Source organism: Fistularia commersonii, chromosome 19, assembly GCF_037954325.1.
Source record: "Fistularia commersonii isolate RoL2024-O1a breed Wild chromosome 19, RoL_Fcom_v1.0, whole genome shotgun sequence".
In the NCBI taxonomy this organism is placed as follows: domain Eukaryota; kingdom Metazoa; phylum Chordata; class Actinopteri; order Syngnathiformes; family Fistulariidae; genus Fistularia; species Fistularia commersonii.
In genome coordinates this window covers 5,230,336-5,246,983 of record NC_141302.1, presented here as the reverse complement: position 1 = coordinate 5,246,983, position 16,648 = coordinate 5,230,336, and the positions used below count along the sequence as shown (strand labels likewise).

Genomic DNA, 16,648 nt, shown 5'->3' with positions numbered 1-16,648 from the left:
ATCTATGATTTTTAATCAGTTTCCCATCACTTCATGGGCACTTTTATTGTTGTTTGTAAATAATGTCTTTGTTGCTACTTGTGAACAAGAGACACAGCTGATGTTTTCACAACTTTTCCTCAAAGTCAACATTTCCGAGCAAATTATTAGACTATTATCAACAGGAGAAAACTGGTAAATTTTTATTCATTGTCAAAAAAAACAAACAAACACATTCCTGTAAATGCAAGAGATCTGTGCTGTCTATTATTCTTGAGATTTTCTAGCCATGAATACCGTTATATAATTTCTGTCATTGTTTCTATAATCCTTATCATGTAAAACATGTTAGATATTTGCTCCAGTAATGGACATGCATCAACCACTCCCTCCAAATATCTCCAATTTCTGATTACATGCAAAAATGTGTGCAAGGCATCCTCACAGAGGACATTTTCAGGTTTTTCATCGTGGTGGGCGAATTTTTCTGTGCCAGGATATAATTCTTTCATTTAGCGGGAACATTGGAGCCGTCAGCCTCTCGACAACCAGATTGCCAATGTCAGTCTTGAGGCACTTCACGCTTTGCTTGCACACAATGGAGATGTGAGGAACAGACGGTCACAGCATCCACATGTGCATCATGATAATGTTGTTCAGTACTTTGAGGGCTAATGTAAAAGAATGCGCTACCAAGCTAGATTTTGTCCTTGTCAAAGCCAGATTTGATTCCTGCGAACTGTGAGACCAGCGATGTTGTCTGCTTTAGAAACAGTGGCATAGAAGAAGCAGAGATGAAGACGTTGAGGTTCTCTTTGGGAATGAGGAGGATGGATAGGATCAGGTTTGCGCCCATCAGAGGGACAGCATTGGTTCTGGAGATAAAGTCAGGCTGAGATGGTTTGGACATTTAGACAGAGGGCTGAGATGAAGACTGAAGAGATTTATGGATGGAGTGAAAGAGGGCATGATGTTAGTGGTGTGTGAGAGAAGTGGAGGCAGAGAAAAGGATTTGATGGAGGCAGATGATTTGCTGTGGTGACCCCTGATCCCTGAAGGGAGCAACCCAAAGGAAAAGAGGAGGAAGGTCGAATGATCAAAATGCAAAAAAATAAGAAAAGGCAAACCCCATGTCGTGATGAAGAGCTTTCCTCCATAATGGCAGTTGGATATTCTGTACTATATCTGTACTTTACTGATATTCTGTATTATGTATTCCTCAGAGTACAGATTGTGTTATACCTCTTATTTGCTGCTGATGTGTGTATGTGCACAGGTTATTGTGCTTTCAGTTACCGACTTATCACCCTTAGGTTGAAAGCTGGGGAATTGATATCCCCCTTGTTAATTTAAATTTTCATAAAAAGTGAAACTTAACTCATGTTTCTAGCAGTTAAGATCCTCTATATGTGTCCCTTAGCAGCAATTTAGTGTGCCTTTTTCTTTCCAACCACTTAACTTACATTGTAAATATATGTAAAATATTTATTAGTACTCCACGGTGTCAACAAAGGAGCTGCAGGTATATTTACACTGAAAAGATGACTGGCATTTTTTGCTATATTAGACCAATAATTCTCAAGACCATGGTGGGACACATACAGATTGAATAAAGTAGAAGACGAAAACATGATGGAAAGGCAAGGTAATTATTCTTGGTTTATGTCTACTTGTTCTAAGGGCACTAGAGTGTGATTTGCATCGCAAAGCAGTAATACTGCAAGCATGGCAAAACAAGCCGCCCAAATTATGAAAAAAAAAAAAAAAAAAAAAAATCAGATCTTCTATGTGTCACCCCCACAGGTAGGGAAGGTTTTGTTCCGTTCACTCACAAATAATTTAACGACTTAAGATTGAAAACAAAGCTCTTGCAACAAAGAGATGTGTTTTGTGCGTCCGACATTGTTCATGTTAATAGCTGCATTTTGTTTATAAATCACAAAGAGAAAAAGCAATATTGAGATTTTCATCTTAGTCTCCCCCGGGAATTGAATAAGTACAGTTTGTCCTGTCTTACTTTGCAATCTTGCCATGCATTTAACCGACCTATGTCAGGTTCATTCACAGACAGTTACTTTAATACACGTGAGGTGTCAGGAGAGCTGGCTCTTCTTCTTCAGCTTCTCTGGGCCACAGTGGGGTTTTATTACTCAAACATGAAAAATATGTTGCTCATCCCCCTTAGCAGCCGTCTTGTATTTAAACAATGCAAAGAATTTGTTTTAGTGTCATGCTGCACCAGCTGAGTTATTATACGACCCAACCCGCCCATAGGCCAAGTCTCTGGTGGCTGTCTTTTATTAAAACGTCGAGTATCTTCAAGTCTGACCGAAGTTGCAGGGCTGGTGTGTGGTCCATCTCAGGGAGCTTTGCAAGGACGTGCACAGTCCTCTTCCGGTCAAGCGGCCAGCTTGGGCTGCTTGAAATGGGGTTTATGTTTCACTGCAGTTCAGTTAAAGGCTAATTCATAATCAAGATAGGAAAGATTCATTCATTACAGGGAAATTATAGACTCTTGTCAAAGACACACAATATCTAAACTGTGTGTTTGGTCGTTGGCCACGATCCTTGTAAATTCTGCTGGCGTGCTGGTAAGTCTTTGGTAGGTTTGTTAGCTGTGGCTTTCTCTGCAGGGGCATGAGGTTCCAAGCTACTAAAGGAGAACAGCCAGAGTGTGTGTGTGTGTGTGTGTGTGTGTGTGTGTGTGTGTGTGTGTGTGTGTGTGTGTGTGTGTGTGTGTGTGTGTGTGTGTGTGTGTGTGTGTGTGTGTGTGTGTGTGTGTGTGTGTGTGTGTGTGTGTGTGTGTGTGTGTGTGTGTGTGTGTGTGTGTGTGTGTGTGTGTGTGTGTGTGTGTGTGTGTGTGCATGTTCGCACACACACACACACACACACACACGTACAGGTGGAACTGATGCCTCTACCATGATTCCCTTTCTCTTTCGAAGTCCCTAAAAGGAAGAAAAAAAGAGTGAAAAGAGAGAGTAGACTAGAAAGAGACCGTGTGTGTGTGTGTGTGTGTGTGTGTGTGTGTGTGTGAGATTTTGCCAGGGAGAATAGTTGAGGCTTCAGTTAAGATTACTTTTACGCATGCACACACACACACACAGTGTGCAGGTTGAAGACTTACTATAAAATCCTGAAAGTGAACTCTGCAAACCTGTTTCTCCTCTGCGTCTTTTCCAGTTCATAATCGAAGATATGAAGCAGCAGCAAACCAACAAGCACAGCAACCTACACCGTGAGGACCAGCACATCACCGTGGAGGAGCTGTGGAGGGGATGGAAGACCTCGGAGGGTAACGACCCAAACAGACGTATCCATGTGTCACCCTGTGTAAAGTCAGACTAGCAAAACAGGAAACTATAGGACAAGCTGGATTGCAGTTGAGAAAACAAGCAGTAATGAAGTAGAGAAATACTTTGAATTCACTGCATGTGTTGGTTTTGCGCAATATCCACCATTTTGCTTGTTGAAGGTTTTGCACCACAGTATCAATATCCTTCAGGCTGCATAGAGGTAAAGTAGCATGTTCTTGAGCAAATAAACCATATATGTTTCAGTAATGTGTGGCCCCAGACTCAAGCATACACCAATGGCATTGCTGAAAATCACATGGTTTAGTTCTTTAAGGAGACTTAAAGCAGATCAACACTATAGAGGCTGATGACCAGAATGAACTGTTTTATTTGCTTTACTTTATGGCTAAAGGCTAATCAGGGAAGTCATACAGAATTCTAGGAAGTGTTAGTCATTGTTTACCTTCAATTCCAAATATTAGGTTGCTTAAGAGTATTTTGCATTTCATGTTATACTTTAAAGTTTGTGGTAAAGAAGAATTGATACTGTTTTTTCCAGTTAACACACTCAAAATCATGTGCAATCTTTATCATATATGCAAGGCCTAGAGATTCCCTTCAAAATATGTGAAATAGATACATAAAAAAAATAGCCCTAAAATTTCAGAGGCACTGCAAATGTCAGCAAGGAATAAGCAAGCGGTTGCATGAAATTACCTGTAAAATCAGGGACAAATTCATGATAAAGAAACCTCTACAACCTCTTTGAATGTACAGCTCTCGCAATTATACATCTCTATGTCTGATTTGTGATGTCACTTCCAATTTTGCTTTTATTTTTCACGTAGCCCAGCCCTGTCCCAAGCCACTGCCTGTGTATTAGCTTCTCTTCTGTGCACAGTATTGAAGTATTGAAAGGTCATTTTTCTTCCCCTTTTTCTTCCACCAGTCCACAACTGGACCATGGAGGACACGGTGCACTGGTTGAAAGAGTCAGTGGAGCTGCCCCAGTACGAGAGGAACTTCCGGGAATTCCGGGTCACAGGGAACACCCTTCCACGGTTAGTGAAGCAGCAGAAGCATCCCCCCCCCCGCCCCACACACACACAGTTAACACAGTTAACACTGTTAATGAGACACACACATACTCGTATTATCCTGCACTTTGATAGCAACTGCTCAGCGCCATTTTAGTGCCACTAATTAGATATTTCTTGCTCTGCTTTGCGTCGCGACCGGTGAAGTGTGTTTATGAGGAGAGATGTTTCTAAAAAATCTTTGTTGCAACGCCTAAAGGCTGGTTTTAGTTTTCATTACTCTGTTAAATGCTGCCCACTGCTGGTCCTAAAAGGCAGCACAGGTTGGGGGATTTAAAAAAGGAAAAAAATGGGGAGCTTCACCGCTCCTCCAGACAGAGTGGATTCTCTGGCTTTGTGTCTACATTGTGATATCAGTTTGCCATCTGTTGTTCACATTTGTTTTTTTTCCAACACCACCGCTGCCAGGATGAGAGTGATATTTTCAAAGCCAAACTGCGACCATTCTTACAATCTCTAAATGGCTGTAACTTTACGTGCCGGGCCAACTGTTATCGAGAAATCCTACTGATAGTGCTGTCAGGAGGAAATTAAAAAAAAGAAATATGAGCGCTGGCAGCAGAAACTCAGACGTCGGTGGGACACTTGTGGAGTGTGACTCGCTTCAAACTGCATGTACAACATCGTAGACGAAGGAGAGAGTGTGTGTGCGTGTGTGTGGGGTTAATTAGGGGTTTCACATTACGCCAGTGAGCCACTGGTGGCTGACTCATGTCGTGATGTCACAGCGAAGAGGTACAGTTTCCACAGGCTGCCATATTGTCAGAGCGGCTAAGATGGTGGGGTTATTGCAGATACTCCTCGTGGGAGAGGTGAAAAACCCAATAATTATCTGTGTTTGATTGATCTTCACACATTATTATCACATCCTGCAGCCTGCATGGACACCCCTAATGCAGCAATTCATCAGCCCATTGTAAGGCTTTTTATTTGAAGCGGTAAAGAATATTGTTGCAGCAAAATAAAAACACAGAGCTGTATTAAGTTCCAATTCAACAAGGTTTCCATCCTGATTCCCAACATATAACAACAACTGTGCTGTTATTTAGACCATACAATTTACTTTTCTCTTTACTTGGACTCGGCGACTGATGAAGAGGGTATTTTTCAGTATATACTTTCAAGGGTTTTACTGGCTGGCAGAAGGACTAGTTCATTGTGCTTTATCCAGACTCCAAAATGGGGAGTGTCAAGATACTTGCACATAGATATTAGTCAAATGCTCAACAGTATTAAACAAAAGCAAATGAAATTGCTTTTCATGACACACTTTTTCTAAATTAATAAATTTGTTTCTTTAAATCTTGATCAGTGTCTTAAGTATGGATTTATCGAGGGATATCAATATCTAGTGCTACACAACAGATCTGTTGCATATTAGACAGATAGGACCAGTTGTGTACATAAGATATTTAGGTCAGATTACAGTTCAGATGTTAACAGACTGTTTTTCCCAGCAGCAGGACTGATGGAAATATAACTCCATGTCCTTATTTAGACAGAAAGACAGAAACAGACAGAAAAATCATGAATGATTTTTACTCTCTGCTTTTCAGAATAGCGGCGAATGAGCCGTCATTCATGTCGATGCAGCTGAAGATATTAGACCAGCGGCATAAACAAAAATTAAATCTAAAGGCACTAGACGCAGTGCTTTTTGGCCCCCCTCTCCGTAAGTACACGCACTGTTCCAAAAATCTGCTGTTTAATCCCTATTAACTTCAACTTCAATACTTCAGTTCCTGCACCAAAAATGTTCTTTCATGCTTACTACAGGTCCACAACATAACTGGATGAAAGACTTCGTCCTAATGGTTTCCATAGTGATTGGCGTTGGGGGCTGCTGGTTTGCTTATGTGCAGAACAAGTCAAGTAAGATCCACATCTCTCAGATGATGAAGGACCTGGAGAGCTTGCAAAATGCGGAGCAAAGTCTCCTAGACTTGCAGAGCCGGTGAGCGAAAGACAGTTGTCAATTTGTGGACATAGAGAAAGAGGATCTAGGTTTTTAATTGCTTACTTTCCCATGAGGGAAACACGGTAGCATTACTATTTATTGAATATCAGACCAAATTGTGTCGAGACATCATCTTCTCTCCGGTGTCGCAGGCTTGAAAAGGCTCAGGAGGAAAACCGGACAGTAGCTGTGGAAAAGCAGAACCTGGAGCTCAAAATGAGGGATGAGATCACCGGAGCCAAAAGGGAGGCTCACAGGCTTCGAGAGCTGCGTGAGGGGGCCGAGTGCGAGCTCAGCCGGCTCAAGTACGCAGAGGAGGAGCTGGTGCAGGTGAGGGTCACCCGTATTAAATGATTGGAATCCCGTGGTTCTCCAGCAGGAGAGGTTCTATTTCCAGTAAGAATGTAATCAGGATTAGCTGCAGTAAAACCGCCAGTTTGCACATGATGTGCTGTCCAGATGTAAGTAACTGAAGGACAGTCGATACTGACTGGTGGATGAAGGGGGAAGAAAAATGTTGCATTTTCAAACAGGATAGGTCTCAGTAGTAAATCATTTTTCCCCTGTTTAATAGAAATAACACAAATTTGCCACTGCAAATCATTTGATTAATAGAGCCGCATGATAACGGATGATACATCCAGTTGCAACCTGGTGATTCTTGACTATTTTCACTGGAAAAAAAACTCACCCTGTGTGCAAATAAGCATTTTTTTTTTCCTTGAATAAAAAGAATGTACGAAATATTATTCCACTATTCTGAACGTTTTTTGGCACTACCCGCTGAACAAAACAAAAGTCAAAGCATGTACAGTATATCCTGTACAATATGTGCAGTATAAATCCAAATAATAATAATTTATACTTATTATTCTCTATTGAGATAAAAGAAGTTGCTGAGAGACTTGTGGTAGAGACCGGTTCGACGACTAAGATCACATGATTTGCAAAAGACAGAAGGGAAACCCTTCCGCTCTGTTCCAGTAAACAATGTGCTTTTGCGTCACATGAGCCTGTTGAACCTGTCTCCATTACAGTGATCCATGTATGCTTTGTACGTTACTCATCTCCATTATAGCGAGAGAGGAGACACGCAGTCTTCATTATTTATGGATTCTTTGTCAGTTTCATAAAACCACAATCTCTTAACCCTTAGGGTTTCTGCATATTTGACTTTTCCTACCTGTCATTAAAACCAGTTGTGTGCCTCCGCAGTGAACATGTGATTTATCTCATACATCTTCACGTTTTCATTATAGGCCACTCATTGAACATGTCTTCTCAAAATGTTTACTCATTTACAATTTATGCTTGAAATTGGTTTATACAACACATCTGTTTAAATTTCCATTGACCTTTTGACTCTTGAAAGATGGCAGGTGTATTAGAGGATCCGACTTGATCATTGCTGGCAGATATTGACTTGGGATTGAGTTAAATTTACTTCCAACCAGAACAAGAGAGTAGTGAATGTCATTTGTTTATAAGTTTAAGAAGAAACACATACACACAAAACAACACATCACTGGAAAGGGGAGACAGGCTTGCAAAGAAATTTAGAAAAGAAGGAGAAAGCCAGACACCGTATATCCATTGAGGTTTGTAATAATTCTTTTTTTCTTCATTGTGAAAACAATGAATCGCAGCATTTACTGCATGAATGTGCACATATTTTCTGCTGAGAGGGGGGATAATCCCAAGGATTACTGGGTCTGTCAGTGTGGCCCAGGGGGCATTTGTGTTCACACTTGAACAAGAATGTCGCCAAATTTGGTTCAGGCTGCCTCCGAGCGGGATCTGAGAGATCGGAACTCAGTGGGTCCCGGGTGTGTTTACACCTGCACTGAAAACTGCCCCGCGTCTGATCCGATCATTCCAGATGCCTTTTAATGCTTGTTGTAAACAGGTCGACAGACGCATACAATTAGTCAGTAATCCCTTCAAATCCCTTGCTGTTGATGAAACAGCACGGGGGAGAGAAGCACCATCTTGGGGCAAAGCACATCTGCGAGCAAAAACCCTTGTGTTAGAAAAGATACTAATATAGGATAAAAGGTTACTGTGAGCAAAAAAACAAATCAAAAGTAAACATAAAAAAATATATAAATTTAGGTCATAATATAATCAAAGATACAATAATTAGCAAAAAAGCCAGTGTTGTGTTTTGAATAGTTCTTTCTTATTTCCTCACTTAAGGCCGCAAAGGAATTGTATAACTGCAATAACTGGTTCCCTCCAAAGTCAATTGTAGTTCAATATGCTATGAATTGGTGTAAAAACATGAGCCATTTAGTCAAACTGCTTAAAGATGTAATATTCAAACAGACAATTTGAGGGAAATTACAAGTTATAAGTGTAAATTGGTTAATTTGGCATGTCAGTTCAAAAACAGAAGACCTCTAATATTGGTTTTTCTAAATGTAAATACCTGTCAGTCATTTCTCTGTTTGTATTCATAAAAAAATCACTTCCTGTTAACAGCTAACACCACATATTCAAATTCGGTGATCAGTATTGACTTTTCATGTGAAATGTTGTAAATATTTGACGCACAATTCAAGCCTGGCCCCCTAATCCCCGAGTGCACTCTCTTCCTTACGTGAAGGTACGCAAGGCTCTGAAGCGAGCAGAGAAGGAGATGCAGTCGGAGCGCTCGGTGCCTGAAGCCCTGCAAAAATGGCTCCAGCTCACACACGAGGTGGAGGTGCAGTACTACAACATCAAGAAGCAGAGCGCCGAGTTCCAGCTCTGCATCGCCAAGGAGGAGGTGAACTTGAATTGTGTTGTGATACTTTATTCGGCCCACAACATGGAAATTTGATAATCGGAGACACAGTACAAGTAGTAGTGAGAAAAAAAAAAAAAAACACTGTAAACAACAGACAAAAATAACAAACAATACAATTTGAGATATACAACAACAAATACAAAATTTGGGAAGAAAAATATATAATATTCAAGTCAGAAATGTCATAGCTAGAATTTTTTTTCTTTTTTTTTTAAATCATTCCTCCTCAACTCATTTTTAAGAAACATTCAAACCAACACAGTGCAGATACTGTACATTGAGAAAGAAAATGTGGGGCGAAATAAATTCATGATAAACTGTTTTCCTTTGGCTTGTCAGAAATGCAGTAGTAAATATTTGAAAGAACATCCACATCGTGTTTTCAGAAATTCTCAGAATTCATATTGAGATACCAATCATAATGTTTTCATTAAATCTGTTTGATGCTATTCGACACTCAAAGTGCTGAAAATTACTTGTAATATGGGATGATTTGAAAGTGTTACTGTAACTTTTCATTGTTATATATGGTAAAAGAGCAATTAAATTGTGGTTAGAGATGCCAGAGCTCCTCTTGTTGTCTCGGCACTTAACTTTTAAAACTTTTTCTTAAATCAGGGTTGAGAATTCCTCCCAATATATGACTTTTTTTCTAAATTGTCCACAAATTTGCCCTGTAGGAGTGTGCGCGCTGTTTAACCATAATTTGCATTTTAACTTAAGAGTCTTATTGCATTTCCCTTTGTGTGTTTATCCTGGAATAAGATTATGAATCGTTTAACCAGCAGTGTTTGCATTTTCACCCGTATGCTCGCTTTTGGGCAAAACGAGTGTTTAATTTTTTAAGCCAATATAATTGATACTTTTTAGTATTTGATGCACAGGATAAAGTGTGTTAACACGATCAATGTGTATATACTGTATGTGTTTGTGTGTGTGTGTCTGTGTCTGTTTGCTGTGGTTTTGCTGTGTGCTAATTTGTCTCACATCGAAAGAGTCTTTTTTTTAATTCCTTTAACCGCTATTGACAATAAAACTGACTTTGACTTGGACTTAAGCTATTGCTCAAATTTTACAGTGGAATATTGTAAAAAGGTTTTAATATAGCTGCATTGGCCAAGGAGGAAACTTGCTTTTTATATAATTTTCTTTTCTAATCAGTATAAGCGGAATATAACATTGAAATAATAAACTGCATGTCCTTCATAACCATTCATATTAACACAGTGACTTTGGTGTAAACGTTGCCCAAATTTGAAATTGACTGCTGACAGGCAACACAGATGCGGGGTATATTAAATTCTCTCCTCCTGACCGCTCTATTATCCTGTTCTCTTATGACTTGCTATCTGTCTGACCTTTTCGTACCCAGAACTGCAAACATACTTCAGAATTTTATTCGTCATGAGGGGTTATTTGGTCACATAATGATATTTTCGTGCTCCAGGGGCTATTTTTTCCTGATATAAAAATGTGTTTGTTCCAAAAATAGCACCTAAATGGGCTCCTTAGGCACCCCCGATGTGAATCATAGCGGAACCGGTACATTTTTGGTCTAAATTGTTTTTTAAAATCTACTGTTGATGCTTTTCAGGCGGAAAAAATAAAAAAGAAGCGGAGCTCTGTATTTGGAACTCTTCATGTTGCCCACAGTTCATCACTGGATGAGGTGGACCACAAGATACTGGAAGCAAAGTAAGAACACACAGGAAGATACCCAGCTGGTTCAGCGCTCTTTGACTTTTAATGACTTTCCCATGTGTTGCGCCCAGTTGGCCCATAGCTGTACACCACATAATTCCTTCAGTTGTCCTCGACCAGCTCCATTCATTGCATTGTAGTAATGTGTGTCCTTGATTGTAAATGTTGCAAGAAAGGTTCTTGTGTCAAATTGAATACCTGCTCATGTCAAATTGGGTTCTTATTAAAACAGGAGCATTGAAATTAGCTGTTTTTGCCGCAGCTGTGTATATTAAGTGTATCAACCATATATCTTTCCATCTATGCAAGTCTATGCTTTTTTTTCATTTTGCTTTTATTATTTTCTGATTTAAAAACTTCATTATACTGTCAGGTTTTCATTAAAATTAATGTTTGTTTTTTTTTAAATATCCACAACACTAAATACAAATGAATCTCTATCCACTACTATTTGTAAGTGAGTGAGTCATCCATTTTGTCATGACTATGAGACAGGAGGATTTTGTGGATTTGCTTCATTTACTGAGGTCTACAGTCTGTTTGATATTATATACCTTATTTTCTGAACTATATGTCGCACCAGCCAAAAAAATGCATAATGAAGAAGAAAAAAATATGAGTCGCACTGGACTCCAAACTTTCTGTCTGGTGTTGGATTACTGTTTGCATGTTTCAATACTTGCAGTTTGTAATCTGCAGACTATGATTTTCCTTTTGGGTGCATTTGTCTTTCTCAGTTGTCTTTATAAGTCGGTGTTTAAATTTAAAATTTTCCGTAATACAGGTGGTACAGTAGTAGGAGTAGCAGACACTGGCACACAAGCCTAGAGGGCACTCTTGCATCAGTCAATGTGAAAATTATGAACATGTGAAATTGCGGTATATATTTTAATAGATAAGTTGCACCTTAGTATAAGTCGCAGGACTAGCCAAACCATGAAAAAAGTGCGACTTATAGTCCGAAAAATATGGTAATTTGATATCATCTATTACATCCCTTTGAAATTCCAAGTGCATACAATATGAATTTGAACCCCCACTGAGTTGTCCTAAACTATTTTTTAACTACTTTACTAACTTTTTTTTTTCTCCATTCAATTTTATTCTATGTTCAACATAGTGCTTAGACTGCTTGTATGCCATAGCTGATTTATTCATATCTTTTCAATAGTAGAATACAAACAGATGTTTAGCTGGATGTTTCATATAGATGCATCCCTGGTTTTGTTATTCTCCAGTAAATTAAAATTCCTCATACTGTAGCTGGTTGTTTTTGATAGTTTCAAGATAATAAAGTAAATTGTTGTACTGAAGAACAACAGCAGTGAGGAACCATGTTTAAAAACTTGTAACAGAAACGAAGCCGAGGCAGGATTTTATTGTGCCTGACCCAATTTCAATTGCTGACACAAACAGGAAGTTGGTGCTTCACAATAACATGCCTCCCGGTTCTTGTGTGTTCCTAGGAAGGCCTTGTCCGAGGTGACGGCGTGCCTGAGGGAGCGGCTCCATCGCTGGCAACAGATCGAAAGGCTCTGCGGCTTCCCCGTCGTCAACAACTGCGGGCTGCCGAGCCTGACGGCGAGCCTGTACTCCGACCACAGCTGGGTGGTGATGCCGCGGGTCTCGGTTCCTCCCTACCCGATAGCGGGAGGAGTGGATGACCTGGACGAGGATACGCCTCCCATCATTCCGCAGTTCACAAGTGAGCGAGGCTGCTTCGATGAAAAACGAGTGGAGAAATATGTCGTGAAGTGCACCGTAACGCGGTTTTCTCCGGTTCCCCCGTCTTCCCCTCAGCCTCCACGATGATCCGTCCCTCATTGACTCGCAGCAGCAGCCTGTGTCGTTCACGCCGGAGCCTGCTGAGCTCCCCGCAGTCCTCGCTGATGTCCCCGGACCCCGACTTGCTGTCCATGGCCAGCTCGTCCCTCTCCTATCGCCCAGAGGCGGACGACGAACATACCATATTCAGCTCAGATAGGAGGGGGTATGTAGTGGAGTCCGGAGTGCCATGGAACAGTTTTACAGTTTGGACACGCAGGTGTTTTATCTACATCTTTTCACTGGTGCTTTCAGCTTGGTGACATTTTCATTGGGGCGTGAAAATAATGTCAGAGCCAGGATACTGTTAAAACTATACTGCTCAAAAAATGAAGGGAACACTTAAACAGCACAATGTAACCCCAAGTCAGTTGCACTTATGTGAAATCAAACTGTCCACTTAGGAAGCAACACTGTTTCAGTTTGACTTGTTTTAAGGACATTACATCAACGTTGGATCAGCCTGTAGTGTGTTTTTCCACTTTAATTTCAAGTGTGACTCCAAATCCAGACCTCCATGGGTCAATAAATTTGATTTCCATTGATAGTTTTTTGTGTGATTTTGTTGTCAGCACATTCAGCTATGTAAAGAACAGTATTTATTAAGAATATCTTATTCATTCAGATCTAGGATGTGTTATTTTAGTTCTCCCTTTATTTTTTTGAGCAGTGTATATTACAAGCAGTTACAGACGATGTCAATCAGAGATGTCTTTTTGTAGCACCAACGATACAATTTCACATCAAGTTAAAATCCAGCGTCGGATTGAAAATACTTCGCTGTCTCAATGAAAGTTGACTGTGACGAACAGTCGGAGACGCCGGGAAGAGACGTCAGCAGTGCCATCGGAGTCTGATATTTAACTGTCAAATCAAGGTGAAATGTCAAATATGATGAGATTTTAAATGGCGATATTAAAAGGTCAAAGCACTTGCCAGGGACTCCCGAGATAAAACATGACTTGTCTGGAAAGTGCGTGACGTGACATTTAACTGCGCTTGATTTCTTTGCGCACATCATGTGACACTCACAACCAGCAGCCCGAGATACGTTTCCTCCGGTGCCGATTCAAATTTAGATTTCTCCTCCTCCTGTTTATGACGCTCATCTCTCTCTCTCTCTTGCAGAGACTCCCCCCAGGAGGGCAGCTCTGACACAGACTCCCTCAGCTCCTCCCTGGGCCGCAAGCAGCTGCAGAGCCCATGCACAGCGGGCTCAGACACCCCGTACCGCAAAATCTCCCGTGAGGAACTGCTGCTGTTTAACCAGACGGAGCTCCCTGCATCCATCCCCGCAGCCTCCATCGCCCACAGCGGCAGCACCGGCAGCTTGAGAGACTCCACGCCTCCCCTGCCTCCCACCCCGGCCACCACCCCGTCTGGACCGCCCTCCACTTCGCCCTCCCCGGCTCTGGAGCATCACATGTTTGCACACAGAGGCTCGCCTGACCTCACCTGCATCATACCAGAGGCCCAGAGCGTGGCCCTGTCACAGGGGAACCTGACTTCTCCGATAGGCAAGGGTATGTACAACGGCATCCTGGAGAAGTCCTACAGCTTTGGCCAGCTGCCCGCCAGCATGTTGCCCAACGTAGGCCGCCACCCGTCTCTTACCTCCCTGGACTCAGAGGGACGGAGTATGGGCAGAGAGTACAAACTCCAGAGCACCTCCTCCCAGGACTCCAGTGACAACGGAGAGAAAATCAAGCGCTCCTCCTCTAAAATCAAAAGCTTATTTAAGAAGAAGAAATAGACGCATGAAGCGGGACAGTGCGTTTGCGAAGAAGAAAACCTAGAATTTTTAAAGAGCGGTTTTAGCCCCAAAATGTTAAAAGTGTACTTCACTGTTGGCGAAAACTTTTCATTTTCCCCCCTTTGGTTTTTACGTCGTCCAGGATGGAATGTAGCTTGATCCGGGTGCTGTTGGAGGCCCCGCACATTGTTAGCCTTATTTCTCAAACATGCCTTTTTATTAAGTTCACTTATAGCCTCATTAGGGAAACCTGCAGAGTCAGTGAAAGGTCAGTGGTTCAAAGGTCAGGCCAGTTTCCATCCAAACAGCCATAACCTCCATAATTTCTTTGAATTTCATTGTGGATTGGAAATCGAAAAAGCCGCTAATGATTCAGGGTGTAAAGGCGCAGTCCATTTATATATTTTTGTAAAGCACATGATGTCAGAATGTTGGGTTTCACATTAGTGGTTAAAGCGCTGAAAATATAAAAATGACGCTCTAACTAGTGTTTGCAGCACATTAATAATGCCTTGGGGGAAAAAAAAAGGTCATAATATTTCTTTGGACATTTTTAACAGCTTCCTGCCGAAGTGTCCCAACCACTTTTCCTTTTCAGATAACAGACTGCATCTTGTCAAGTTTTTTCGAGCTGCGATGCTTCTATCGCTGGCCTGTTGGCGGCGGCCCCCCTGGACTGGCCACTTGATTGGTTTTCCTCAGTGAAAACAACAAAACATCCTGCTAAAAAGTTTGTTGCACTACTGCTTCCCTGGTATTTTGGGAAAGAGCCGCTGAATGCGGAGTACTTATGAAATGAAAATATAGAGATGAGATGAAAACATGGGCAGCGGCAGTGGAGACGCAACATGAGGAGCCAAAATGATGTGATGTGTTTTTAATGCTGCAGCACATGGATGTCTCAATATATATATATATATATATATATATAAAAAATATATATATCTATATATATATATATATATATATATATATATATATATATATACTTTGTTTTCACATTGTTATGTTCTTATAGATGTTTTTAAATAGATTTATATTGGTGGGGGATCTTATGAACTTACCTTTCGAGAAAGTTCATCGAATATGCAGATTTAAACCACACCAGTACAGTGACCAGTGTCATTCTCCCATAGGGGTCGGGATCATGTAAGTCACGATACCATGCTATCATGATACTTCAGCCATGCCACACGCAGTACCACCGCAACGCTGTTCCCTGACTATAAGGATTTTGTAAGACATCTGAAGACAAAAGAAATGTATTCAGTTTAGAACATTTGAATAAAGCGATGTACAGTAAAGAGCATGATCGCAAGTCTTTTCTCTTTAATACACACAAAAAATGTGTCAGAGTAGTGACGTAGATACTTAGCCACGTATCAATATTTGGAATCGTGTGTCAGTATCTTATTGCACGAAGTATCATGATAAAATGCTGCGTCGATATTTAGTCCCACCCCTATTTTTCCCTGTAATCTAACTGTACCGTACTAGTTGATTACTTGATGAACTGCACCCTGTAGCCAAACCAACATTTCCATTGTATGTCTTAACTACCCCCTTCCCTCCCCCACCCTCTCTCCAAAACTTTGGTGTAACTGCCAGATTTTGGTCAAAATGCTGGTGCGAATATTCCCGTAATTGACAGCGTCCTCTGATACTTGCCCTGGAGGTTTTGCAGGAAGAAACTGTTATCATGTGGCAGAAAAAAAGTATCAAGACATCGGAGGACAAACACTAAGGATGATTTGCTTAAAAAAAAAAAATAAAAAAAAAATAAAGAGACTACTCTTTGACCCCTATCTGATCGATACATCGAGGCCTGACACCCAGCACACACACTAGGCTCGAAGCCGACCCATGCAATATGGCCCTGATCCTATTCCTCACCTCTGGGCCAGCTCCGAGCGCACTGATGTCAAGAGCTCCTGCTTCACACTGTGATTTCTGCCTTCTTCCCTCCATCCCGGACCGGCTGTCACTGCTGCAAACTTTCCATGACGGGTCATGTCATCGCATGACGACAGTCTCAGTTGCGGCGTGATGGAATGTCAGGGGGAGGGAGGGGTGATGCTGTGTACGAGGTGTATTCGGGTAACAGGATGATAAATGGATGCAAGTTGCCTCTGTTTTTCGAATCGATGTTTTCAGAGGTTCATGGAGAAAACAGCGCACAATGAAGGAAAAAAAGACAGTCCTGCAAGACAGAAATGTTTACGAGACAGTAGGGTTTTTTGAGAACATTTTGTG

General features: G+C 41.2%; 1 protein-coding gene across 2 annotated transcripts in view; it reads left to right on the top strand.

Moving 5' to 3' along the window:
• stim2b (stromal interaction molecule 2b) overlaps positions 1-15,960 on the top strand; it is a 44,029-nt gene extending 28,069 nt beyond the window's left edge. The window contains exons 3-12 of one of the 2 annotated variants that reach the window (XM_086166510.1): positions 3,163-3,274; positions 4,225-4,336; positions 5,929-6,044; positions 6,149-6,326; positions 6,482-6,659; positions 8,935-9,096; positions 10,712-10,812; positions 12,285-12,523; positions 12,619-12,808; positions 13,771-15,960. In XM_086166510.1, coding sequence (XP_086022636.1) covers positions 3,163-3,274; positions 4,225-4,336; positions 5,929-6,044; positions 6,149-6,326; positions 6,482-6,659; positions 8,935-9,096; positions 10,712-10,812; positions 12,285-12,523; positions 12,619-12,808; positions 13,771-14,395 — 2,013 coding nt within the window. In that variant the 3' untranslated portion in view covers positions 14,396-15,960. Of the gene's footprint in view, positions 1-3,162; positions 3,275-4,224; positions 4,337-5,928; positions 6,045-6,148; positions 6,327-6,481; positions 6,660-8,934; positions 9,097-10,711; positions 10,813-12,284; positions 12,524-12,618; positions 12,863-13,770 lie in introns of both variants that reach the window. The other variant, XM_086166509.1, reaches the window with a different exon arrangement.
• The last annotated feature ends 688 nt before the right edge of the window (positions 15,961-16,648 follow it).